The sequence below is a fragment of the Aquarana catesbeiana genome, linkage group LG01, assembly GCF_042186555.1.
Source record: "Aquarana catesbeiana isolate 2022-GZ linkage group LG01, ASM4218655v1, whole genome shotgun sequence".
In the NCBI taxonomy this organism is placed as follows: Eukaryota; Metazoa; Chordata; class Amphibia; order Anura; family Ranidae; genus Aquarana; species Aquarana catesbeiana.
Window position 1 is genome coordinate 733,945,281 of NC_133324.1, and position 26,448 is coordinate 733,971,728.

General features: G+C 41.6%; 1 protein-coding gene across 4 annotated transcripts in view; it reads right to left on the reverse strand.

The window, feature by feature from the left end:
• NR3C2 (nuclear receptor subfamily 3 group C member 2) overlaps window positions 1-26,448 on the reverse strand; it is a 532,006-nt gene that overhangs the window by 200,437 nt on the left and 305,121 nt on the right. For 3 of the 4 annotated variants that reach the window (XM_073604838.1, XM_073604864.1, XM_073604856.1), the window contains exon 3: window positions 4,263-4,414. In XM_073604838.1, coding sequence (XP_073460939.1) covers window positions 4,263-4,414 — 152 coding nt within the window. The remainder of the gene's footprint in view (window positions 1-4,262; window positions 4,415-26,448) is intronic. The other variant, XM_073604847.1, reaches the window with a different exon arrangement.

The following is a 26,448-nucleotide window of genomic DNA, read 5'->3' on the forward strand; positions in this document are numbered from 1 at the left end:
CGTCCTCGCATCAGGTGTCCCCGGCAGAGCCCCCCCTCGCATCAGGTGTCCCCGGCAGAGCCCCCCCTCGCATTAGGTGTCCCCAGCAGAGCCCCCCCTCGCATCAGGTGTCCCCGGCAGAGCCCCCCCTCGCATCAGGTGTCCCCGGCAGAGCCCCCCCTCGCATCAGGTGTCCCCGGCAGAGCCCCCCCTCGCATCAGGTGTCCCCGGCAGAGCCCCCCCTCGCATCAGGTGTCCCCGGCAGAGCCCCCCTCGCATCAGGTGTCCCCGGCAGAGCCCCCCCTCGCATCAGGTGTCCCCGGCAGAGCTCCCCTTCACATCAGGTGTCCCTGGCGGAGCTCCCCCTCACATCAGGTGTCCCCCAGTGGAGCTCCCCTTACATCAGGTGTCCCTGGCAGAGCCCCCCCTCACATCAGGTGTCCCTGGCGGAGCTCCCCTTCACATCAGGTGTCCCTGGTGGAGCTCCCCCTCACATCAGGTGTCCCCCAGTGGAGCTCCCCTTACATCAGGTGTCCCTGGCAGAGCCCCCCTCACATCAGGTGTCCCTGGCAGAGCTCCCCCTCACATCAGGTGTCCCTGGCAGAGCCCCCCCTCACATCAGGTGTCCCCGGCAGAGCCCCCCCTCACATCAGGTGTCCCCGGCAGAGCCCCCCCTCACATCAGGTGTCCCCGGCAAAGCCCCCCCTCACATCAGGTGTCCCCGGCAGAGCCCCCCCTCACATCAGGTGTCCCCGGCGGAGCCCCCCCTCACATCAGGTGTCCCCGGCGGAGCCCCCCCTCACATCAGGTGTCCCCGGCAGAGCCCCCCCTCACATCAGGTGTCCCCGGCAGAGCCCCCCTCACATCAGGTGTCCCCCAGTGGAGCCCCCCTCACATCAGGTGTCCCCCAGTGGAGCCCCCCCTCACATCAGGTGTCCCCCAGTGGAGCCCCCCCTCACATCAGGTGTCCCCCAGTGGAGCCCCCCTCACATCAGGTGTCCCCCAGTGGAGCCCCCCCTCACATCAGGTGTCCCCCAGTGGAGCCCCCCTCACATCAGGTGTCCCCCAGTGGAGCCCCCCCTCACATCAGGTGTTCCCCAGTGGAGCTCCCCTTACAAATTCCCACAGCGGCGTGCGCCCCCCCTCCCCTACCTCAGAGGTGTCCACCGGTCTTTGCGAATACCGCATGCATGGCAAAACCCCCGCCCCTTTTCCTGGCAGCGGGGCGGGGGTAGGCGGAGTGAGGCGGGGCGGAGGGCGGGCGGCGTCGGAGGAGCTCCGTCTAGCCCCCCCCAGCCGTCTTCAAGCTTCTTCAAGATGGCGGCCGGCGGAGACAATGTCTCCGCCGGCCGCAGACCTCTAGCGGCGGCGGCAAAAATCAAAAACCGGATTTTTCGGGACATTTCCCGGGACACAAAAAATTTGTGAATGGAGTGTAAGTCCCGGGAATGTCCCGGGAAATCTGGGACAGTTGGCAACTATGGTAGTCCCTGCTGCACATTCCCAATGACTTGCTTGGACAGGAGATCACATGATGGTTAAGAGGCCATTTAATGCCTCTAGTATAAAATTGTCAGGTTGATGTGAGAGATTTGCCCATAGATTAATTTTAAGTGAAACCGCTGAATCATTTAATTTTCTGTCTTGTGTTTTTGTTTTTTTAATTATTTTGTATACATAAATATTTAAATGAGCAGTGGTTTTTTATATTTAATCTTAATTAGTTTTTATGGTCAGGAATAAAAATCAAATGTTAAAAATATTTTTTCAAGTAAATATGAAATATTGCATATTATTTACCTACAACTGGGTTGGCTGCCACTAGCGTTTTTATTTGTATGACTTTGCCGGGCACTAATGATGGCACTTATTATTTTATGACCTGTTGTATCCATGTTCTCAAATGTTTAACTCTACTGCTACTTATCTGCACTTTTGGGGCCACGTCCCTGTTGTTTTGATGTGTTATTGTGCACTTTATTCCTCCCCTTTATCTTGACACAACCATTTTGTGACTTTATTCCTTGCATATTCATTTGATTAATAAAATATTTGAACAAGAAATATTGCATATTTAAATTTGGTTTTTGTGTTTTTCTTTTTGCATGTAGATGTAGCTTGAAAATCCTGTACACGTCATTCAGGGAGAGCTTAACCACTTCAGCTCCGGAAGAATTTACCCCCTTCCTGACTGGGCCATTTTCTGCGATATGGCACTGCATCGCTTTAACTGACAATTGCGCGGTAGAGCTTTCTTTTGGTGGTATTTGATCACCTCTGCATTTTTTGTTTTTTTTTGCGCTATAAACAAAAAAAGACAGAGTATTTTGAAGAAAAAGAAATATTTTTAACTTTTTGCTATAATAAATATTCCCCAAAAATATATAAAAAAACAAATTTCTTCCTCAGTTTAGGCCGATATGTATTCTACATATTTTTGGTTAAAAAAATTGCAATAAGCGTATATTGATTGGTTTGTGCAAAAGTTATAGCGTCTACAAAATAGGGAATAGATTTATGGCATTTTTATTTTTTTACTAGTGATGGCGGCCATCTGCGATTTTTATTGGGACTGCGACATTACAGCGGACAGATTGGACACTTTTCACACTATTTTGGGACCATTGAAATTTATACAGCGATCAGAGCTATATATAGCCATTGATTATTGCATAAATGTCACTGGTAGGGAAGGGGTTAACACTAGGGGCGATCGAGGGGTTAAATGTGTGTCCTAGAGAGTGATTCTAACTGTGGGGGGGGGAGACTGCCTGGGGGAGGAGACCGATTGTTGTTCCTAAGCAGTAGGAACACAGATCGCTCTCCTCACCCCTGACATAATGGAGATCTGTCTGTTTATTGACAGATCTCCGTTCTCTCCTTCTCAGGAGCAATCGCGGGTAGCTGACAGCACTGCACACGGGCTCCTACGTCACGCAGCGGGCGTACGCACATGCCCTATACTTCTTAAAGTGCTCGCCTACGACGATTCGCGCAGGAGTGCCATTCTGCCACCATCAATCAATGACGGGCTGTCGGCAAGCGATTAATAACCCAACCACAATTTGCACACAGAAATTAATATGCCATTGCATGATCCCAATCAGACAAACTCAGCTGTCTGCTACTGCTGCCCCTTTAGATAAGCCATAGTGCCCTGTAAATCTTTCGCAATGTATTAGATGCTTACTAGTGAAAAAGTGATTATATACATGTACATATAGTAGAAAACACATACTAAACAAATTAAAAAACATACAAAAAAAAAGGAAAAAAAGTAAACTAAAGTTCAGCCAAAACCTTTCAAATGAAAATTATTTTGATTTGTTTTATTAGTTACTACAATAAAAATTAACAGCCAAATAAATAAGCAAACTTTTTTGTAAAAACTGTCCTGTGAAAAATGATCATTGAAGAAAATGGATGTCATGGTAGGAATTAGAGCTGCACGATTCTGGCTAAAATGAGAATCACAATTTTTTTGCTTAGAATAAAGATTACGATTCTCTCACAATTCTCTCACGATTCTCGCGGTGTAACATAATTTTTTACATTTTAGAAAAAAATTGAGCTAACTTTACTGTTGAGTTTTTTTTTAATTCATTGAAGTGTATTTTTTCCCAAAAAATTGCGTTTGAAAGACCACTGTGCAAATACGGTGTGACATAAAACATTGCAACAACTGCCATTTTATTCTCTAGGGTCTCTGCTAAAATATATATATATATATATATATATATATATATATATATATATATAATATTTGGAGGTTCTAAGTAATTTTCTAGCAAAAAATACTGATTTTAACTTGTAAGCAACAAATGTCAGAAAAAGGTTTAGTCTTTAAGTGGTTAAACTGACCTCATTTACAGACCGAAGTTCATTCCTTTGATCTAAGAGGACCAAATGATACTTTGTATATAGTTATCCCCCAGCGCTGACAATGTTGATAAACATCTGCGTTTTTTTTTTTTGACAGCTGAGTGAGCAAAGAATGGCTCTGCACTTGTTACATGAATGAATCAAGGAAATGCCGAATTAAGATCACGAGGGGGGTTGAATCGAGATCGTGATTTTTTAACAATTAATCGTGCAGCTCTAGTAGGCATTTAGAACACCAACAAAAGCATTCACACCCTTCTCATACATTTTTAATGGATGATAGGGCCACTGTCGTGTTGGACAATGCATTTTACTGCAGACCAATGAACACTCAGCATGCTTCAAGAACACGTGAAACAACAAGAACACAGAAAATAGTAAAAAAATATATAATCACCCACTTGAACATTTACCTTCCACAGCTCTTTTAAAGAAGACTTTGCAGCTTCCACATGTGACCACACCATAGTGGCATCCAGATGCCTCATCTCCGCACACCAGACAAACTTTGGAAGGTCTCGATGATCCAGTTGACATAGTCCGGAGTGCAGAGCTAAAAGAAATAATGAAATATACGCATTAGCTCCCAATGACACTCATAAATCATTTATGTATTAATGAAGAAATATATTTGTTTTAATGTTGCCATTTTTTCCTGTTTTATATATTGTCACTAACCCTCCTTTCCCCCCCCAAGACACAAGCACACACATGCTCTCCCATTTCAGAATGTAATACTTTTGCACAGTAAAAATTACAAAAACACTTCAACATAATGGTTCAAAATTGGCATAGAAGGTTATTGCAACATATAAAACATGCTGTGTAACAAAATACTGTTTTTTCCTAGTTGGGCAGCCAGAGAAAAGCCATTGTTTACTAGCCTGATACACATGCAATTATTTAATCCCATTAGGTAGAGCAGATGTCACCAAGTAAAATAGTTGGTAGGACATCGGTCTGTCCTTGAACTTTTTGTGCGACACTAGGACGGGACATGATTCTTCTCCAGAGTAACAAGGTACAAATACAACAAAAGCTCTGTCCTCTTTTCTTCCTTGTAAAAGTAATAATTGGCTACCAGTCACTAATGGCTGCAGGTCAATCAGCAGCAATCAACAATGTTTCTGTATAATGGCAATGTTTGCTACACACAGTGATTTTTTCCCCCAGGTCAATGCAAAGGCAGCTCAGAAGTAACTCACAGGCATCTTAAATGCATCTCACATTTCTAGACTGCAAGTCAAATGCACTGAACAGCAAGCTGCATTTGTCCAGCTACACAGAATATTACTGTTCCTTTAATTGCTTTTTTTTTATATAACTGGGGGTCGGATGGCCAGTATAAATTGTTAAAAAAATTGATTATGATTGATTTCACGTTACATCACACAATAGCTCCTTTCACATTATTTTAAATAATTTCTTAAAGAATTATTAAAGACTTCCGGGTATAGATATTTCTATATAGCAACAATGATCCAGCCTGCCAACTACTGTAGTAGGGCACTGTTACTACAGTGATCTCCATTAGCTTCCAGGTCCTGTGCTGAGTCGCTGCCCTGTTGCACTGTGAACAGAGGAGGTCACAGCACCAATCGGCACAAGCACCAATCAGAGATCGCTTTGCATTCCTTGATAAATGCAAAGCGTTCTCTACCTGGCTAAAGTGAAGAGGCCAGGTTGTGACATCACAATCACACCTTGTCCAGTAAGAGAATGCTTTGCATTCAATGACAGAATGCAATATGATCTCTAAATGGCACACGTGGTGAGCAAGTGACCTTTTGTATTCAATATGCAGCAAGGCAGCCACTTGGCACAGGACCCAGAAGCTGGTGGAGACCACTGTAGTAGTAGTAGTGCATACTACAGTGATCTCCAGCTTCTAGAAGGATCTGCTAGTCATGGTATATGCACAGTTATATTGGTACAAGGTGGACCAATGTAACTATGTAAAAACATCCATGCCTGGAACTCATCTCTAAATAAGCTCAATAGACTGCGATATACTGATTGATGTCCAAGCTGCAAGGAAGCAAAACTGTGCATACCTAACATTTCATACTTGTAAATAGCATAATTTTTTAAGACAATTTATTTGGAGGGCAAACTAGGGCAATTGCATGGCCAAACTATAGTGCAGATCATGCTATAAATCATTATGATACATTTGTTGTTTTTATTGAGATACATGACAAATTGTAAAATATTTGTTTCACACATGCAAAGAATTTTAAGTGGGTTTTCTGAAATTTAGACTCAGCATCAGACGTACAAGGGCGATCAGTAGTAAAAAGAATTATGAATTTCATGGTGTCACATGTAGATCCTTTGATGCTGCTTGTGATAGCCTTCTATTCAAGTATGTATTCCTAACTCACATAAGTGCCTTTCTTTGCTCTCAGCCACCTCCAAATACCTAAATGTCTGTTTTTGCTGCTATGATCCAACTTCCTGTTAGAGGGTGGCTACCTTCGTTCGCTATAAACTGTGAACTATGGGATTTGTAGTGTGTATGCAGCAGTGCATGACCACAACTAGTGTACACTGCTCATTCCAAACAAACAAAAGTGAGGGAGAAAAAGCAGAAAATCACAGTAAGGGCTCCCTCAAACAAGCAGTAATGTTTACAGCCCTTTAACCAATTGCCGCCCGCCGTCCGTCATATGATGGCCAGGCGGCGCGGCTCTTGTTCTGGGAGGGTGTCATATGACGGCCCTCCATTTAAACAGGGAATGTGCACGATCGTGGGCGTGTCATGGAGACACTGCTCGCCACCGAGGGGGGTGAACAGCCATTGGGCATGGCTGTTTACCACGTGATCGGCCGTGATGACGTCACGGCCAATCACAGGTGGTACCGCCCCACTTTGCACGGCGCTTGCGTGCGATCTTGAGCGCGCTGCACGTGCACGTCAGTGGCAGCGTGTTCCCGGGAACACTGCTCATCACCGACGCTGGTAAACAGCCATTGGCCAGCAGCTGTTTACCACGTGATTGGCTGTGATCCTTTCACAGCCGATCACTAAATGTCAACAAACCGCGGTAACGAGATGTGACCAGGTTCTCCTCCTCACACACCGATCGTGCGTGAGGAGGAGATTGCGGTAACATCTCTTTACCGCTTACAGTGTACACCAATCACACTGATTGCCCCCCCAAAAAAGAGGACCTGTTACCACCCATCAAAGTACCTGTGTACCTGTCACAGTCCATCTGAGTACCCGAGTACCTGTCACAGTCCATATGAGTACCTGTCACAGTTCATCTGAGTACCCAAGTACCTGTCACAGTCCATATGAGCACCTGAGTACCTGTCACAGTCCATATGAGTGCCCGAGTACCTGTCACAGTCCATATGAGTACCGAGTACCTGTCACCGCCCTTCAGAACACCCGAATACCAGTCACCAGCCCATCAGAGTACCCGAGTACCTATCTGTAGCCCATCAGAGTACCCGAGTACCTATCTGTAGCCCATCAGAGTACCCGAGTACCTGTCACGAGGCCATCAGAGTACCCGAGTACCTGTCCCCAGCCCATCAGAGTAACCGAGTACCTGTCACCAGCCCATCAGTGTACCCGAGTACCTGTCTGCAGCTCATCAAGTTGTCCAAGTACCTGTCTCCAGCCCATCAGAGTACCCGAGTACCTATTTGCAGCCCATGCCTCATAGAATATACGTTGGGGTGTTTGCTTTCCAAAATGGGGTCATTTTGTGGGTAATTCCACAGTCCTGGTGCTCAAGGACCTTCAAAAGTGTGATAGGTAGGAATGAAATGAGATGTGTAATTTATGCTCCTAGAACGCCTGTAGGTACTACTTCAATGTTGGGCCTCTGTATGTGGCCAGGCTGTGTAAAAGTCTCACACATGTGGTATCGCCATACTCGGGAAGAAAAGCAGAATGTATTTTGGGGTGTACTTTTTGCTATATACATGCTATGTGTTAGAAATATCTTAGAAATTGACAACTCTGTAAAAAAAAAATGCTTTTTCATTTTTTTCCCACATTTTCCAAAAACTTCTGGAAAAAAATGAACCGTTCAAAAGACTCATTATGCCTCATAGGTTATACGTTGGGGTGTTTGCTTTCCAAAATGGGGTCATTTTGTGGGCAATTCCATTGTCCTGTGCTCCAGGGCCTTCAAAAATGTAATAGGTGGTTGAGAAATGAGATGTGTCATTTATGCTCGTGGAACGCCTGAAGGTGCTACTTTAATGTTGGTCCTTTGTATGTGGCCAGGCTGTGTAAAAGTCTCACACAAGTGGTATCGCCATACTCGGGAAGAGTATCAGAATGTATTTTGGGGTGAAATAACCTGATAATTTGACAATTTTGTAAAAAATAAAACTAAAAATAAAAATTTTGCAAAGAATTGTGGGAAAAAATTACAACTTAAAAAAACTCACCATGTTACTTACTTAATACCTTGGAATGTCTACTTTCTAAAAAGGGGTCATTTGGGGGGTATTTGTACTTTCCTGAGTTGTTAGTGTCTCAAGAAATGAGATTCACCTGATGTACTGAAGGCCTAATCAGATGTGATCAATTTTCAGTGATTGGCACCATAGTTTGTAGACTCTATAACTTTCACAAAGACCAAATAATATACACTAATTTGGGTTATTTTTACCAAAGATATGTAATATGTAGCAGTATAAATTTTGGCCAAAATTGATGAAGAAAAATTACTAATTAGCAACATTTTATGACAGAAACAAAGAAAAAAGCATTTTTTTTCACAAAATTTACGGTCTTTTTTTATTTATAGCACAAAAAATAAAAAACCCACTAGTGGATTAAATACCACCAAAAGAAAGCTCTATTTGTGTGAAAAAAAGGACACAAGTTTCATATATGTACAGTGTTGCATGACTGAGTAATTGTCATTCAAACTGTGAGAGAGCTGAAAATTGGTCTGGGCAGGAAGGGGGTGTAAGTGCCCTGTATTGAGGTGGTTAATAAGAGATCTGTGGAAGGTGGCGGAAGTTTTTCGGAGGAAGTATAGCAGCAACCTCTACGGCCACCTCCTGATGCTTTTTTTTTTTTTTTACTATTTTTACACTGCCAAACAGCAATTTTACAAAAAACAAAGCATTATGGCTGCTGCATGTTTACATCCCTGTCAGCCTGTAATGTTAGAACTCCAGTGGACAACCAGGGGGTGGTAAAAGTGCCACCTGTTTTTACTACCGCCAGAGTGAAAGAGCCATAAGAAACAATTCATGAAAAATAGACTACAGCACTTTTGTAACAAGTAATCAATGGTTGTCTTTTAAACACTTGTTTTATTATATGTTTCCTATAAGAATTATGGCAAAGTGAGGTTGTTTGATTTCTTAAATTGTATTAAAATAATATACTCAAACTGTATAGTAACAGAAGGGATAAAATATAAACACTTCCTGTGGAAAAACTGATAAGGCTTTCGGAAGTTCTGGTTACTTGAAGGTATTTGGTATCAGGATTTTTGGTGACAGGGAAGATCAGCTAATTCAAACTCTGATGCTTCCATTCACCAAAGATCAAGTGATCAACTATCTAGGTTTCTACTAATGTGCCCAGGCGTGCGAGTAGTCAAACATTTTAGAATTGGCGCTGTGTAATGTAATTGACAAAGGCTTTTATGAGTCTTTTTACCAACATAATTTAAACTGCCATTTGTTACATCTGAATGTCAGCTGAGGTTGGGCACTTCTGCGTTACAGTGTGGAAATGCAATTATTATTTTATAACACCATCGAAACTACACTTCAACTTTAAATTCAGTCATTCTGTTCAAGAAAGCTGTTCTCTGCAAAACATGGATACACAGATGGCTTGAAATGAAATTCTCCTGCATCGAGTCTGCAGCATGCTGTCACATAAATTTCCAAACACTTCACTTGACCATGACTGAGGCAATCAAGATACGAAAAGAATGCAGACTATCCACAGCAGACTATCTACAACAACTGAAAACGTGATGTAATAGAGTTATACATGTATAGTGCACATAAACAAATCAAAGTATGTTTTACTAGGGCTCACAATGTCAAATCAAAATTATTATCAAACTGTATATGCATAAAATAATTTGGTTTATGAGCTCAAAGCATTTTATCTGTGTTTTCGCTATTCCATTTTATCTGAACAGCTGGATGATCTTTTTTTTTTCTCTTTTTTTTTTGTAACAGTTCCCACCAGGTCCACCAGCCAAAAATGGATACTGGAAAAGGGATGGCTGAAAGGAATAGAATGATTATCGTCCCTCCTTGCACATCTGTCTAGGGCTGGTAAAGGACAAAACAGATGAATAAAGAGGTTTTGGAACAAATGGGAGCTGATTTACTAAAGGGCTTGAGAATGTTCACAACAATACCCACTGTGATTATCCAATCATATGCAGATGATACAAGTAAATGGTGATTTTCTAATCACATGGTTGGATTATTGAGTTTTTACATATTTTATTGTGTGAACATTCTCAAATCCTTTAGTAACTCAGTCTCATTACCTTCAAGTGCTTGAAGCTGCATGTTTTGAGCAATTTAAGTTACGTTTATCGTGCTACAAACCTTTACTAAGAAAAAATAACTACTTGAAAGCTATTTCTAGGACATGGATGATTAAAGAGACACTATTTAACAGTGCTGCACAGGGTCTCAAAGGACCTTTCTATTGTCTCATTGACTAGAGAAATGAATATCTCATAATAGTCATTGTGAGCCTCTAGCAGTACAGATAATACCGCAAAAAGGATTTTCCTTAAGCTGGCCATACATGGATCAAAATTCAGCCAGTTCAGCAGGGACCAGCCAAATTTCACTCCTTGTGTAGCCACTGTAGTTGAACAGAAATTGATCTATTAAGCGACTTCTGTTAAACCACCCTGTTGGTAAATTCCTGCTCAATCAGCACTGCAATCTATATATTGCTGCCTTTTCCCCATTTAGGGAGAGCCAACATATTTGCCCTGTTTACCATTATCATCAAAAGTGAAAATAAAATAAAATCCAAAATCCCAGTAATAGAGGGAAAATATTCCAACAAGGGCACTAGTTCTGGTGATCTGGGGGGCCCCAAAGGAATTCCCTTAATTTGCAGGAATTTCTTTTCATTTCCTGTGTGTGACAGCAATGGGACAGGAAGTAAAGGTAAATGTCCCCAATGTGACACAGATGACAAAAAAAGTAAAAAATAAAGAAGTTATGACCCTCCCTTACTCTATTCAAAATGGAAAAAAAGTTTTGCCTAGTCTACTTCTACTAGCCTAGTTCAACTTTAAGCTAATTCCAATAGTAATAATTAGGGGAATTCAGCACATAGAATAGGTGTCTAAATAAAAAAAAATCATCTGAAAATGAATTTGAGTAGGCTTGGGACAAGCACTATGTTCCCAGCCTACTGGTCGGCAATCAGTTAAAGGAAAAGTGTGGAATATTGATAAAAGTATGATGCTGCAGCTGTTCCCCACCAGCTCTAAGGCCGAGAATTAAGCAATCACGTGACTGCTGATTGCTTAGTTCCCGGTCTTCACAGAGCAGAGTGTGGTGACTGGTAATCACAGACTCTCTACTCTGCCCCTCCAGTGCCCACTGGAGTGTTGGACTGTGGAGGGGGCGTGAGTGGCTGGCTCAGGCTCGCTGTTTTGAAAGTTGTAAAAATAGCACCTTTTGATAATTTTCTCTTAACACTTAGACTCTGTTGACTATGATGTCAATTGAAAGAACTTGCTATCAAATGATGATAAAAAATCTCATGTGTATGGACTTGCTAAAGTACAGAAACTTGTGGTGCTTGCACAAGTACCTGTCTTACACTTTAGAAAGATCCCTGTATTCGTATGGAGAGGACCTTTGGATTGTAAGCCTAATCTGTACATGAGGGCTCAACTTTTGTACAAGTCTAGATTTAGCTACCCATCCCAATGCTAATTAATGTAATCTGTACAAGGAGGGGGGTTCATTTTGATGTCAGCAAGAGTGATGACCCCATGTACAGCTTGGGTCCAGGATCCAGGGGGTCTCCGCAGGCATCATTTGAATACTGCCATGTACTGCCTATCACCACAAGGTGTTGTACAGTACCTGACCGCGAGATTGTGTTTCCAGCGCGATACCATCGCTCTGGTTCTCGACGACAGGGTACTGTGCATGTCGTGCTGGCTCACTCATCGGGAGAGGAAAACTTTGTTTTCCTTCCGCGATGAGTGACAGGCAGTGCTGACAGCTGTCTGGTATGAATCCTGAGGCGGGAACACCGCGCCAAATTTTAAATGAAAAAAACGGCGTGGGTTCCCCCCAGGATCATACCAGGCCCTTAGGTCTGGCATGGATTGTAAGGGGAACCCCCTACACCGAAAAATCGGCGTGGGGGTCCCCCCCAAATCCATACCAGACCCTTATCCGAGCATGCAGCCCAGCCGGCCAGGAAAGGGGCTGGGGACGAGTGAGCGCCCCCCCCTCCTGAACCGTACCAGACCGCATGCCCTCAACATGGGGGGGTGCCTTGGGGGAGGGGGGCCCTGCGGGGCCCCCCCACCCCAAAGCACCTTGTCCCCATGTTGATGAGGACAAGGGCCTCTTCCCGACAACCCTGGCCGTTGGTTGTCGGGGTCTGCGGGCGGGGGGCTTATCGGAATCCGGGAGCCCCCTTTAATAAGAGGGCCCCCAGATCCCGGCCCCCCACCCTGTGTGAATGAGTATGGGGTACATGGTACCCCTACCCATTCACCTAGGGAAAAGTGTCAATATAAAAAAAAACACAGTACACAGGTTATAAGAGTAATTTATTAGTCAGCTCCGGGATCTTCTTCCGACTTTGGGGGGTCTCCTTCCGACTTCTCCCGGTGTTCGGCCTCTTCTCCCGGGCCCCGCCGCTATCTTCTTCCAGCTCTATTGCCAGCGAGGGGCCTGGTCTGCTGCTGCTGTCTCGCCGCCGCTGTCTTGTCGCCGCTGTCGTGTCGCCGCTGTCTCGCTGCTTCTTTTCTTCTTCTCTTCTTCTCTTCTTCCCCGATGTTGACACGATGCTCTCTCCGGCTCAAATGCTGTGTGCGAGCTGCATGGCCATTTATATAGGCGGTGACCCCGCCCCCTTAGGACGTCATGGTCCCAGCATGCGCAGGGACTCTGGCGTCATAAGGGGGCGTGACCCCAGAGTCCCTGCGCATGCTGGGACCATGACGTCGTAAGGGGGCGGTGTCACCGCCTATATAAATGGCTCCGCAGCTCGCACACAGCATTCAAGCCGGAGAGAGCGTTGTGTCAACATCAGGGAAGAAGAGAAGAAGAAAAGAAGCAGCGAGACAGCGGCGACAAGACAGCGGCAGCAGACCGGGCCCCTCGCTAGCAATAGAGCTGGAAGAAGATAGCGGCGGGGCCCAGGAGAAGAGGCCGAACACCGGGAGAAGTCGTAAGGAGACCCCCCGAAGTCGGAAGAAGATCCCGGAGCTGACTAATAAATTACTCTTATAACCTGTGTACTGTGTTTTTTTTATATTGACACTTTTCCCTAGGTGAATGGGTAGGGGTACCATGTACCCCATACTCATTCACACAGGGTGGGGGGCCGGGATCTGGGGGCCCCCTTATTAAAGGGGGCTCCCGCATTCCGATAAGCCCCCCGCCCGCAGACCCCGACAACCAACGGCCAGGGTTGTCGGGAAGAGGCCCTTGTCCTCATCAACATGGGGGCAAGGTGCTTTGGGGTGGGGGGGCCCCGCAGGGCGCCCCCTCCCCCAAGGCACCCACCCCCCCCATGTTGAGGGCATGCGGTCTGGTACGGTTCAGGAGGGGGGGGCGCTCGCTCGTCCCCAGCCCCTTTCCTGGCCGGCCAGGCTGCATGCTCGGATAAGGGTCTGGTATGGATTTGGGGGGGACCCCCACGCCGATTTTTCGGCATAGGGGGTTCCCCTTACAATCCATGCCAGACCTAAGGGCCTGGTATGATCCTGGGGGGGAACCCACGCCGTTTTTTTCATTTAAAATTTGGCGCGGTGTTCCCACCTCAGGATTCATACCAGACAGCTGTCAGCACTGCCTGTCACTCATCGCGGAAGGAAAACAAAGTTTTCCTTTCCCGATGAGTGAGCCATCTCGGCGCTGGCTCCTGCGACGGGGCTCGCAGGTGTCAAATCTCGCCGAGAAATAAGGCGAGATTGACACAATATCGCGGTCACCTACTGTACTTGCCAGGTTATGTAAATTAAAGTAGAACTTCACTATCTCAATCAACATTCAACTATTTTTAATCCTTATGCTGGTAGCAATAGTAAAAAGAAAAGTATTTATTTATATATATATATATATATATATATATATATATATATATATATATATAATTTACTTGTTTTACACTTATTTTTTACAATTCTTCAGTTATTTCCTGGTTTCCATGCCTAGGTAAATAACATCATACATCCCAGGAAGGAGGGGTTTCCTTAGCTAAGCACACCATCCTGCCTGCATCCATGAATCCATGAGCTAAGGGCAGATGGATTCCAGGAAGTAAATGCTACATGAATCAGCTGCCCTTACTCAAGATGGCCTCAAGCCAGAAATGCTAGGGGGTTTGTTTTTCAAAGTGATTTCTTAGAAAAATAAATCAGGATGACATGGATGGACGGTGGAGCTTGCTTCGAATATTAAAAATTAATTAAATATTGTTTTTAGTTTGTTGTGCTCAGGTGCAGTGTAGTTCCATTTTAAGGACATACCTTACAGATCTAGTTGCACTCTTAGTGGTGACAAAAAAAGTGCCCAATACACTATATTAATGAAATATATTACTGGAATACATACACTTTTAAGTAAAAGAAAATTTAATATAAATGCTTACAAGTCACTTCTTGCTGATATATTCAGCAGACACAAACAAGGAAAATTCAATAAAAATTACATAATCTTATATTCTTAAAGGAGATTAGTGTAGATCTGATCCTGACACAAATGTAGGTTATACCAGAGTCATATGAATTACACACTTAGCTATGGAAAAGATATGTTCTCCTTGAGCTGCTAATAAGGTCATATACATCTAGTAGCAAAATTTAAATCTTGTGTTAGTAGTCATAGATTTGCTTTATAAACTTTGAAGAAATACTAGCACTTCTATAAATTTCAGAACACTACACAAAAATACTGCTAACAAATATATCACTGAGCGGGCTTACTTATTTTTCATAGTTATGCAACAGTTAGGGATCATGCACACAGGATGTTTAAAAAACGCCAGTGCTGCTGCCAGGAAAAAGCAGCGTTAAAACGCAATGTTTTATTGGCACTTTTTGGCGTTAGCGGTTTTTGGCTTTTTTTCACTCCCTATAATGTAAAAACACCAAAACGCGGCTAACAGCTTGTTACAGTGTTTTTACTGCTCCTGGACGCACAGGCTGTCATTTTTTTCTACTGCCCCTAAACGCTTATGCCTCCAAATGCCTCTGACAGTTTATGTGTGTATGGACACATAGGCTAACATGGAGGGGTGTTTAGAGGCAGTTAAAAAAAACAACAGACGCCCCTAGCAGCAGCTGTAAAAATGTCTTGTGTACATGAGCCCTAACAAATATCTACAACTGTTTTTTCTTTTGCAGATTAAAATCAGTTTCCCCAGGAAAACTTTTTGACTTTTTATTTTATATTTTTGGAAAATATAGTGTTTTATTTGCAAGTATCTCTAAAAAGGCATGTTTTAATAGGAAAGAACCATGCTAAAAAAAAAATCATGATTTTTCCCAAAGCTCCCTTCGTATTCATGTAATCAGTTCAGTTTTAGAACTATATTTCAAAACATAGCTCAGCCACAACTGAAGAAGGATAGAGATGAGCCTGGCCATGTACTTGCATGAAACCTTGCGCTAGCATTGCTATTATAGTTTCACAAAAGTCACCGTGGGCCATGAGAGCACTATATCAGATAGATTTTATTCTCTTGACAATAGTCTCTACATGTTAATCAAGATCAGAACCTATATTACCAACCCACTTCCATTTTATTACATAATACAATTTTTTTTAAGGCTGGTTTACAGTGGTATTAACTCCTCCACTTTTTTGTTATTTCTTTTTTTTTAAAGGGCCCCAGGTGGTTTATACCATAATGTGTTAGCATGCACAGCTATTAGGACTTTATGGCAGACTTACCTGGGAAATAAGGCCTTCCAGCGCTGAGCTATCACTGCTCCCAATGCTTCCATCTTTGTCTGGTCGTCCTTGCGGGGTCGCACTCTCTGGCTTTCAATGGCTGGGCCTAGTGATATCAATCTCGCTTATGCACAAGGAAGTCACCAAGAGTTAATTGTGCATGTGAGACTGATGTCATCAGCCAGAGCTGACAGAAATATTTTTTTAAGGGCGCAGTTTCAGAACATTTTAAAGATATGAAGTAGCAATACATATTAAATTAAATGTTAAACAAAAGAGAAACTAAAAACGTTGGGTTTAATACCACTTTATTTCATATTTTAGGTAAACACTCATTGCAGTGATCAACATGAAACTATAATCTTGTGATTTACTACCGTAATTGCTCGTCTCACACTATAATACATTCTTTTTTTCCTGCAGCTCACAACCAATTTCCACCATTTAGCCCTCTATGAATAAGCGACTCAGTCATGTTTACACCATGCCTCGCCAATGAATGTCACTTTTATCATCTTTGCCAACCCCCCTGGTCATCAACAAAAAAAGTCGAAAAAGCGCTGGAGGCAACATCCAGTCCTTTACTTGGAAGGAACAATAACACCTGGTCCAACCTGGCTGAGATTCAAAGGCACCATTTTATCCTGCCTCACATTTGAAGCTTTTAAATAAATAATGGCTCTATTATGCTACCGTGAGTATTTTTTACCACAACACTAGCAGATAATTATCTATACATAAGATAATAATCACACAAAAACATTATGCTGTTGCTAGGAAACACAATTAAAGAAGCAATTTTAAACAAAACACAATTTATACACTATAAAAATCAATTACTGTAGTTAAAGTTTTCACAGTTCCTACTACAGTATCTGATGTTTTCAGTTAATTATTCACAAGGTCTGCTGTTATAGTGAATTATATTATATTAGTGAATTTTTGCTTGCGCGTGACTGGATGATAGCAGTCAGCAAAGCTTTACCTCATTCACTAAGCTCTGGGTAAAATGCCCTTGCAAGCTGAACAGCCTATTTGCCTTTAGTAAATCAATCCTCATGCGTGTTGGTATGAATTCCATTGTGTCCCAACAGGCTCAGGTCACATCAACGTATTGCAATGATGTGCAAGGATAGAAGATGGAACACGCTGCATTTAAATACAGCGAAATGCTCACAATGCATTACAGCACTATCAATCTCTAAAATTATCACATTGAGGTACAAAGTTGAAATGGCATTCAACATTTATGTCAGGAGAATTGATCGTTCCTGCACTTGTTAACCACTTCCTTGCCCGCCCATAATCAAATGACGTCCGCAGGAGGAATGTCCCATCCTGAACAGGTGTCATATGACGTCCTGGGCTTCACAGCCATCTGGGGGGGGGGGGCGCGTCACTCGGAAGCCGATGCGCGTGCAATTGTGATTGCCGGTAACAGAGTCAGGACATGGATCTGTGTGTGTAAACACACAGATCCACGTCCTGTCAGGGGAGAGGAGACCGATCGTGTGTTCCCAGTACAGAGGAACACCGATCGGTCTCCTCCCCTTGTGAGTCCCCCCCACTACAGTTAGAATGACTCCCTAGATAACACATTTAACCCCTTGATCGCCCCCTAGTGTTAACCCCTTCCCTGCTAGGAACATTTATACAGAAAGCAGTGCATTTTTATAGCACTGATAGCTGTATAAATGTGAATGGTCCCAAAATAGTGTCAAAAGTGTCCGATATGTCCACCGCAATATTGCAGTCATGATAAAAATCGCAGATCATCGCCATTACTAGTAAAAAAAAAAAAAAAATAATAATAAAAATGCCACAAATCTATCCCCTATTTTGTAGACGTTATAACTTTTGCGCAAACCAATAAATATACGCTTATTGCGATTTTTTTACCAAAAATATGTAGCAGAATAAATATCAGCCTAAACTGAGTAAAAAATTATTATTATTTTTTTTTTTAAATTGGGATATTTATATTAGCAAAAAGAAAAAAATATTTAGTTTTTTTCAAAATTGTCACTGTTCTTTTGTTTATAGCGCAATAAAAAAAAAAAAACCACCAAAAGAAAGCTCTATTTGTGGGGAAAAAATTAATTTGGGTACAGTGTTGCATGACCGCACAATTGTCATTAAAAGTGCAACAGCGCTGAAAACTGAATGTTGGCTTGGGCGGGAAGGGGGTGAAAATGCCCTTTATTGAAGTAGTTAATCTTACATGACTACGACAGCACAGGTTTCTGCACCTGTTTAAATATCTTATATATAATAGGCTGAATGTCATCTCTTAATTTGACTGAGCCATAGACCACTAGAAAACCTCAGAATCATCCAACACATCTGAATGCTTTCACATTTAATCCAATAAAATATAAAATTCGTGGAAATGAATCAAAATGGTAGTAAAAATTAATGAAAAGTTGCTAGATTTGATCAGAATATTGATAGAAATATTTCAATGGATTGATACATCTATAACTACTAAAAGCAGATAGTTCATTGAGCATTTGCTATGGTTTCTAAAATCTGATAACAATTCAATAGGGTTTGCAAGAACTTCAAACATTAAATGTTTTTTGGACAAAATTATGGGGACACAATCTATGTATGCAATTAGAAAACATATCACCACATTTGACAGCTGGGTATATATCTAGGGTAGGGAACGATTTGCCGAATTCCATGATTAGATAAAGAATTTAAAGAGGAACTCCAGGCTTCTGCAGAAAAAAATAAAAGTTAGCAGCTAAAAACACTGTAGCTGCTGACTTTTAATATTAGGAATCCAGCAGTGTCTTCATTCGAGACAATTTTTCAACCGGCTATTGGGTGCTGCCGCCACCATCTTCCTTAGGAAAACTGGCAGTAAAGCTGTGCAGCTTCACAGCCGGTTCCCTAGCGTGCTGCACTCTCTAATTGGGCTGGCTGCGGGGTAGAGAGGAAGGGGGCCGAACCTCCAGCTGAGTTTACAACAGCAAACTCAACTGGAAGTGGAATCAGGTACCTATCAAAACCAGGTACCCCCCCCCCAAAAAAAGGTGCCAAATGTGGCAGCGGGGGGGGGGGGGAGGCAGAAGATAAGCGGAGCTTCCCCTTTAGGTTCCCTAGCGTGCTGCACTCTCTAATTGGGCTGGCTGCGGGGTAGAGAGGAAGGGGGCCGAACCTCCAGCTGAGTTTGCAACAGCAAACTCAACTGGAAGTGGAATCAGGTACCTATCAAAACCAGGTACCCCCCCCCCCAAAAAAAGGTGCCAAATGTGGCAGCGGGGGGGGGGGGAGGCAGAAGATAAGCGGAGCTTCCCCTTTTGAGTGGAGCACCGCTTTAAGGTAGGGAACACTGACACACTTACAAAGCTATCACCACAGCACCCCACATAAACACTATGGTCTAAATATTGTGGGCTTGATTTACTAATACTGGAAAGTGCAAAATCTGGTGCAGCTGTGCATGGCAGCCAATCAGCTTCTAACTTCAGCTTGTTTAATTAGACCCCTTTCACATTGGGGTAATGCCGGCGTTATCAGTGAAGTGCCACTAGTTTTAGTGGCGCTTTATCACTGTTATAGCGGCGCTTTTTGGCAGCTAGTGGGCCACTTTAACCCCTGATAGCGGCCAAAGGGTTAAAAGCGCCCGTGTTATGGCGCTGCCGAATCGTTTTGCAGGCGCTTCGGCAGCGCTACCCATTAATTTCAATAGGCAGGGTGTTTTGGGAGCGGTGTATACTCTGCTCCCGCACCGCCTCCAAGTTGCTGCTTGCAGGACTTTTTTTCCCGTCCTGCAAGCACACCGCCCCAGTGTGAAAGCCACGTACACACGGGCGGACTTTTCGACCGGACTGGTCCAATGGACTTTCCGACGGACTTTCGACAGACTTCCAACAGACTTTTGAACAAACGGACTTGCCTACGCACGATCACACCAAAGTCCGACGGATTTGTACGTGATGACGTACGACCGGACTAAAATAAGGAAGTTGATAGCCAGTAGCCAGTAGCTGCCCTAGCGTGGGTTTTCGTCTGTCGGACTATCATACAGACGAGCGGATTTTTCAACTGGACTCAAGTCCGACGGACAAATTTGAAACATGTTCCAAATCTAAAGTCCGTCAGATTTTTGACCAAAAAAGTCAGCTGCAGGTCCAATGGAGCCCACACACGGTCTGATTGTCCGCCGGATTTGGTCCGTCGGACCAGTTTGGTCGAAAAGTCCGCCCATGTGTACACGGCATTAGGCTTTCACACTGGGGTGGCTTGAGAGGCGCATTTCAGGCGCTCTACATGCGCTACTATTAGCGCTAAAATGCCTGAAAGGTGCCCCAGTGTGAAAAGGGTCTTAAGCTGTGGCAATAAAACCTGGAAGCTGATTGGTTTCTATGCAGAGCTGCACCAGATTTTGCACTCCCTAGCTTTAGTAAATCAACCAGTGTGTTCTTCATTGGTCTCTCTATATTGATTACAACTCCTGCCTTGGATTCCTGCATTGCAGAAGCATGTACTACAAAGTTTGGATAATCTGGTCTGCTATGGTTGTTTTGTAGTACAACCTAATGGGATATTTAGAGATGTAGCATAAATATTTTCTGATAAATAAATTTAAAGTAAGCCTAAAATGGCCTAAAACGTTTCTAAGGTAAAAACAATTCACTTCAGCATTTCCACTTTCAGAACCTCAGGGAAGGAGTAGAGGTTCTGGCATTTGATAGCTGAATGACAGCGCAGGGCATCAGTAAGAGGAGGAGGCTTAACCTCAACCCATTTAAAATCTGGGTGTAGGATCCAAGCCACTTCACAGGGATTATTGAAGACTAACACAGGTACATGGAGATCACAAGGTGCAGGTACATAAACACCGCTAAGACATTGTTTTGCCCATGTTTTCTGATAACCATTTAATCCCTTATTTCAAAATAATGGATAATGTTTATTTGATATAAGAAACTCAGTTTGTAAGGTTTCTATCTGTTAACACAGTAGTTGAGATTTTGAAACAGTCATTTTAGGGTCTTAGCTAGTGGAAGAATTAAGCCTTTTGCAAATAATATAAATTAAGGATTTTGTATATCCTGCAGTTTTTAATGTCTCCTTGGCATGGAGGCATGGAGAGCTAACAGAGCTAGGCATTACGACAGTTTGTTCATTCCAAATGAACAGTGACAAAGAAATAAAGCAGATCTCTGATGTGTTATTAAAGTCTAATGACTGCAAAAGTAACACAGAACAGATATCTATTTACACATCTTTAATCGAGTCACAAGGCTGGAACCCACAGGTATTCTGAAATAAATAGGTGCATAAGGCTTAGATGGCTTGACAGGCTAAAATAATAGAAAGGGATAATTGTTGTTCCAGGTTTACTAAAGAAAAAACCAACAAGGTTTAAAACGTCAAAGTCTTTGTGCTAGTGGTTTTCTACAGAGCAAAGTAAAAGTGAAAGTATGTACACATGACTCAAGTGAATGTATCTCCTTATACAAACAGGAAATGAACAGATGTTCACTATGAAGCTACTGTCCTACTACGGTAGCATGCACTGCTGTACAATCATTTACACACCTAATCAGTCCAAAGTTGGGTATGCACTAGTAAAATGTCATTCTACAATTTTCTTTGTAAGAACAATTGTCCATTTCTCTAATCATAAGTGGGGTCAAATCAATGTTTATTTTTGACCACAGCGAGGAGAACATTTGAAAGAGCAGGATAGAAATGTTTTCTCGAATGTACACATTTCTAACAGTGCATTTGTTTTTTTTGTTTGGTAAAGTCTATTCATTCCAAAACTGAAGGTTAAAAACAAATGAAATCTTGAACTACCTTTGTAGGACATTTGAATGTTCAAAGGATTTTCGTACACATTTTCCTAAGAATTTTTGTATAAACTTTCTACTAGTGTATACCCAGCTTAAATGCTGTAAGGCTTTGGAAACTGCCCTCTAAAATAACATATAATATCATAAATAAGTCACACAGGTGAAACATACTCCAATAAAGACTTGTCCTCATTCTCCCTCCAAATTTAAAGTAATCCATTTTAAATCTAATGTTAAGAATATTAACATGTAGATTGTTAACATAGTTATTGATGCACATCATTCTATTTAATTAAAACTTTGATTTGTTTAATCCCCTATTAATGGTTTCCAACATGACTCTCATCTACTCTATATTAAAAATGATCAAATCTTTATGCATTATGTGGCTATACAACAGAAAATTTGGAATTTACGCAATACTCTTTGTTAGCTAACTTAAGATAATAAGCTTTCAGGATGCCCCAATTAGGCTTTATATATTACTGTGGTTATACAGCTTAAAGTTTGTCACTTTAGACTTTATTGTGTGCATTCCCAATGTGAACGAATACGGTAATTACATCAACCACAATAAAACAAGTATGTACTGTATATGACTGAGAATGGCCATAAAAACCAACTGAAACATCAAAGTGTGACAAAGTAAGCCTAAATATTCAACGTTGTAAAAAGGAAATGAACTTTGTTGCACTTGCTCTCATGTATTTGTATTAGCTCTTCAATTATCCACTGTACCAATGGGGTCATTCAAATCTGGCTTGTCACCAAAGGGAAACTGTAGACTGTGTTAACAAGTCTATATGAGCCTTCAGCCCACAGCTATAATTAACTGTACATCATCTAGGGTAACAAGCAAAATTTGAACATTTCAAAATGGACACAATGGGCACTTCAAAAACCTACATAGACTTTTATGGAACTGATTATTTCTTTGCCCGGAGTTAAAATATCTAATTTGTCAGAAGGTGGAAAGCAAACACAACAGGTTTCAACAGACACCACTGCCACTTCTTTATTAAGTAAACCAGTTGATGAATTCAAAACTATATAGAAAGCAGTAATAGATAGCATGAAAGGATGTTGAAAATGTGTTGTGTAACAAAAGTAAATTTACCCTTTAAGGTTTACAGGCGGAACACTTAGCCTTCCAGAATAATTTTATGCTGTCTATAACTTCTTTCTATATAGTTTTGAATTCATCATCTGGCTCGTCACCTTTTTCCCATTCCCCTTGTAATACTGTAAAAAAGGGATACAGACCTTGGATACAGACACGCCATGCTTTTCATGGCCATGATGTAATCAGTATTTACATTGTGCTGTATTCCAGCAGCTCCATGAAATTTTGCACATGCATCTGTCTAGCAAAAAAGAATAATGTCCGTTTATATCATGTACCAGTATAGCAGACCAGGCACAGACAAGGTGGCATCCCCATAACAGTGGGACTGAAAGCATGTTATCCCACTACTGTGCAACTACCAGGCCATATACGTATATCCTTCATCAGGCAGCTGTTTCAAGAAGGAAACCTAAGACAACAGTTTCTCATTCTCAAATCAAATTGCTAATAATTAAAGGCCCTCTTCACTGGAATCTCAAGAAAGTGGTGCAGGTTACATTCTGCAAGGATGAATTGGTCCCTTGCACATCCTACATTTACACTCATTTATGGTTTAGCAAACCACCTCTAATATGGAAGCAGAGGCACCCAACCGGAGCAAAACTAGCTTTTCACCAGGTCATACCTAGTTAAAAGTTAGTTATGTTAGCCCTAGTTTTTAGAAAATAAGATAACATAATTTAAAAAAAAAGTAAAATCTTAATATCTGGACAACAATATCTTTACACCTTCTAAATACATGGACACTGCTCTTTGATGAAACATTTCTGTGATGAATCCAATGCTAAAATGACCCATTGTAACTGTGAATAATAAAAAGTGAAATTAAATGACATGTGCTGTGTAGTCGGGTCTAAGCTGTCAAGGTCTGTGTTTGGGGCTATATCCATGTAAGATGTAAAAATTCTTCCAAATATTAACCAACATTTTAGTAAACATTTGGCACCAATGGGTGAGTATTCACATTTCTTTATAAAAAGAAAACAATATTTCACTGAAACCATAGTGCCATCAAATGTCAGAGTTGGAGTGAAGTGTAAAATGTCAGATAAAAAAAAAAAGGTCACTTTAGTTTTGTCATAACATGATGTATACTGTAGCAGACTGTGAACTCCGTAATCAACCGATTTCCAAAATCTGCTCACCTGCCTTGAACGTTACAAAAGGTCTCCCTACCCATTGCAGAGAATGCCACGCACATTCTGAAATTCTTCCAGCTGCATCAGTGGAAGTGAATCTAGATGGTATGTAAAGAGCAATGCTGGTTTCTCTAGCAGAGAAGCCATCAAGAAATACTAGAAGACAATGTTGCTGAGTCATGAACTGCAAAAGCACCTGTGGCATGCTACATAGCATTTAAGGCATGCTAAAATGTAATGCAATAATACTTGTAGAGGGGTCGCTTTGGCATTCCTTAAGCACTTTTTAAAGGCTATTGCAGATGGATGAATTGGGATCATTGGGTGATTCAGGCCAACAGTGTTCTCTGATAACAAAAAATATGAGTTGTTGGGTGAACTGACCTGTGAATTCACTTAGAACGACCATGAGCTGATGAAAAAAGATGTAATTTTCAACATCTATAGAACTTTCTACTTAAGTGGCCTTTATATATATATATATATATATATATATATATATACACATACAAATTGTAGGAGGCATGACATTTAAAAAAAAAAAAAAAATCTGTCACTTCTTCCCTGGAAAAAACATTTTTCCATAGAGGTATGAAAGGTGGCAGATTTTAATCTTAACACTACTGTTCACCTCACCAACACACAGGTGTAAAAGAGGTTCATTAGCGAATGCCATTATTTAAAATGATAACGACTCACAAAAGTGAATGCGCATATTGTAATCCAACTTAGATGCCAGTTAACTTTACATCCATCAGAGATCCCTCAGCTATGTATCCGAGAATGATGACTAGCAGCCTGCCATCTGGCTATCCTTGTCATACAAAAATATGCAGAAGAAATAATTATGTTGTATGTGATTGAAACCTACACAGTATAGCATACAGATTCCTTACAGTACTTTCTGGTGTTGCCAGAGTTTAAATCTAATGTGACATGAGTGACAAGACCAAACAGAATCTTTCAGTGCTCAAGGGTAACAGCTGACCTTGACTTTTGTTCCCTCATTACAGTTTAAATTAATTAAACAGAGCATTGCTTTTGTCAAACTGCTTTTGAGAGTCTGCTATATTTATAGGCAATTTTGCATTTAGTATATTCCTCATACAAGATAGGAACGAACTTAAAATACTGGGTTAACTCGACTAATCCCTTTCCACGAATAAAAGATGCAGTTACTCAAACCATCCAATTATTAATCATCATTCACTGATTTGATTTGTGCTGTCTATTAAAGTAAGCCAATCACGAACTTGCGTAGTTCAAATTAAGCATATGATAAAACCATGTAATCAGATGTTACAACCAGAGAAAAGGGGAGTCAAAATTCATCTTGATTTCTCCAACTTTTTATGCCCACCTTTATCTCCCTGTGAAGACCCTGAATTAGGCATGGATGACACTAGTGCGACTTAGGATTCAAATTCTGCGACTTCAGAAAAGGTTCCTGCACTACTTTGATCAGCCAGAGAGTTACCTCAAAGTCGTATCAAAGTTGAACTTCAAAGATGCACTAGCTAATAGGAAGGCTTGAGATTTAATTTTATCCCCAAATAAAATAACCCTAACTGCTTTCTTTGGAAAAAGTTTGAGACTTACAAATAATTCTTTAACTTTGCGGGTGTTGCTCATTATTTCAAAATGTGATTATTCTCTACAGGTCAAGCAATATAACAACCATGTAGTTTAGCTCTTTACAAATCACAGTAAACACGACAACAATTATTTACATTAACTCTGATATTGTAAATCAAGAATGCAATCATTGTATATTCTCAATTGCTGCCAAAAAATCAATATACAGCTATACCGAAAAAACAGAGCATACTCTACTATACAATAAAATAATTAAAGAGAAATTACAGTGTTTCCCCGAAAATAAGTCTTTATATTCATTTTGGCAACAAAAGACGTAGTAGGGCTTATTTTTGGGGTAAGTCTTACCATGTAATGTGCTATCTTCTCTCCCCCTCTCTCTCACTGCCTGATAGGAATCCCCAGTATAAAGTGAGTTAAAATGCTTGTAAAATCCTATAATCCACTCTATTACAGTAGTATATAATGTGTGTCTTTCTGTAATTTAATCGTTATAGCGCCGCTCTGTGCTTCTGTGACCCACCGGAGCTCTTATATTATAGAAACACACACATTGTACATTATACACTACTGTAATAGAGTGGATTATAGGATTTTACAAGCATTTTAAACTAGGGCTTATATTCGGGGTAGGGCTTATATTGCAGCCCTCCTGGAAAATAACGCTAGGTCTTATTTTTTGGGGTAGGTCTTATTTTCAGGGAAACACGGTATGTGCTGTATTTAAACTGATAATAAAATATTAACTCATGAAAAATGGTACCAAACTAACTAGGGAGTGTGTTAA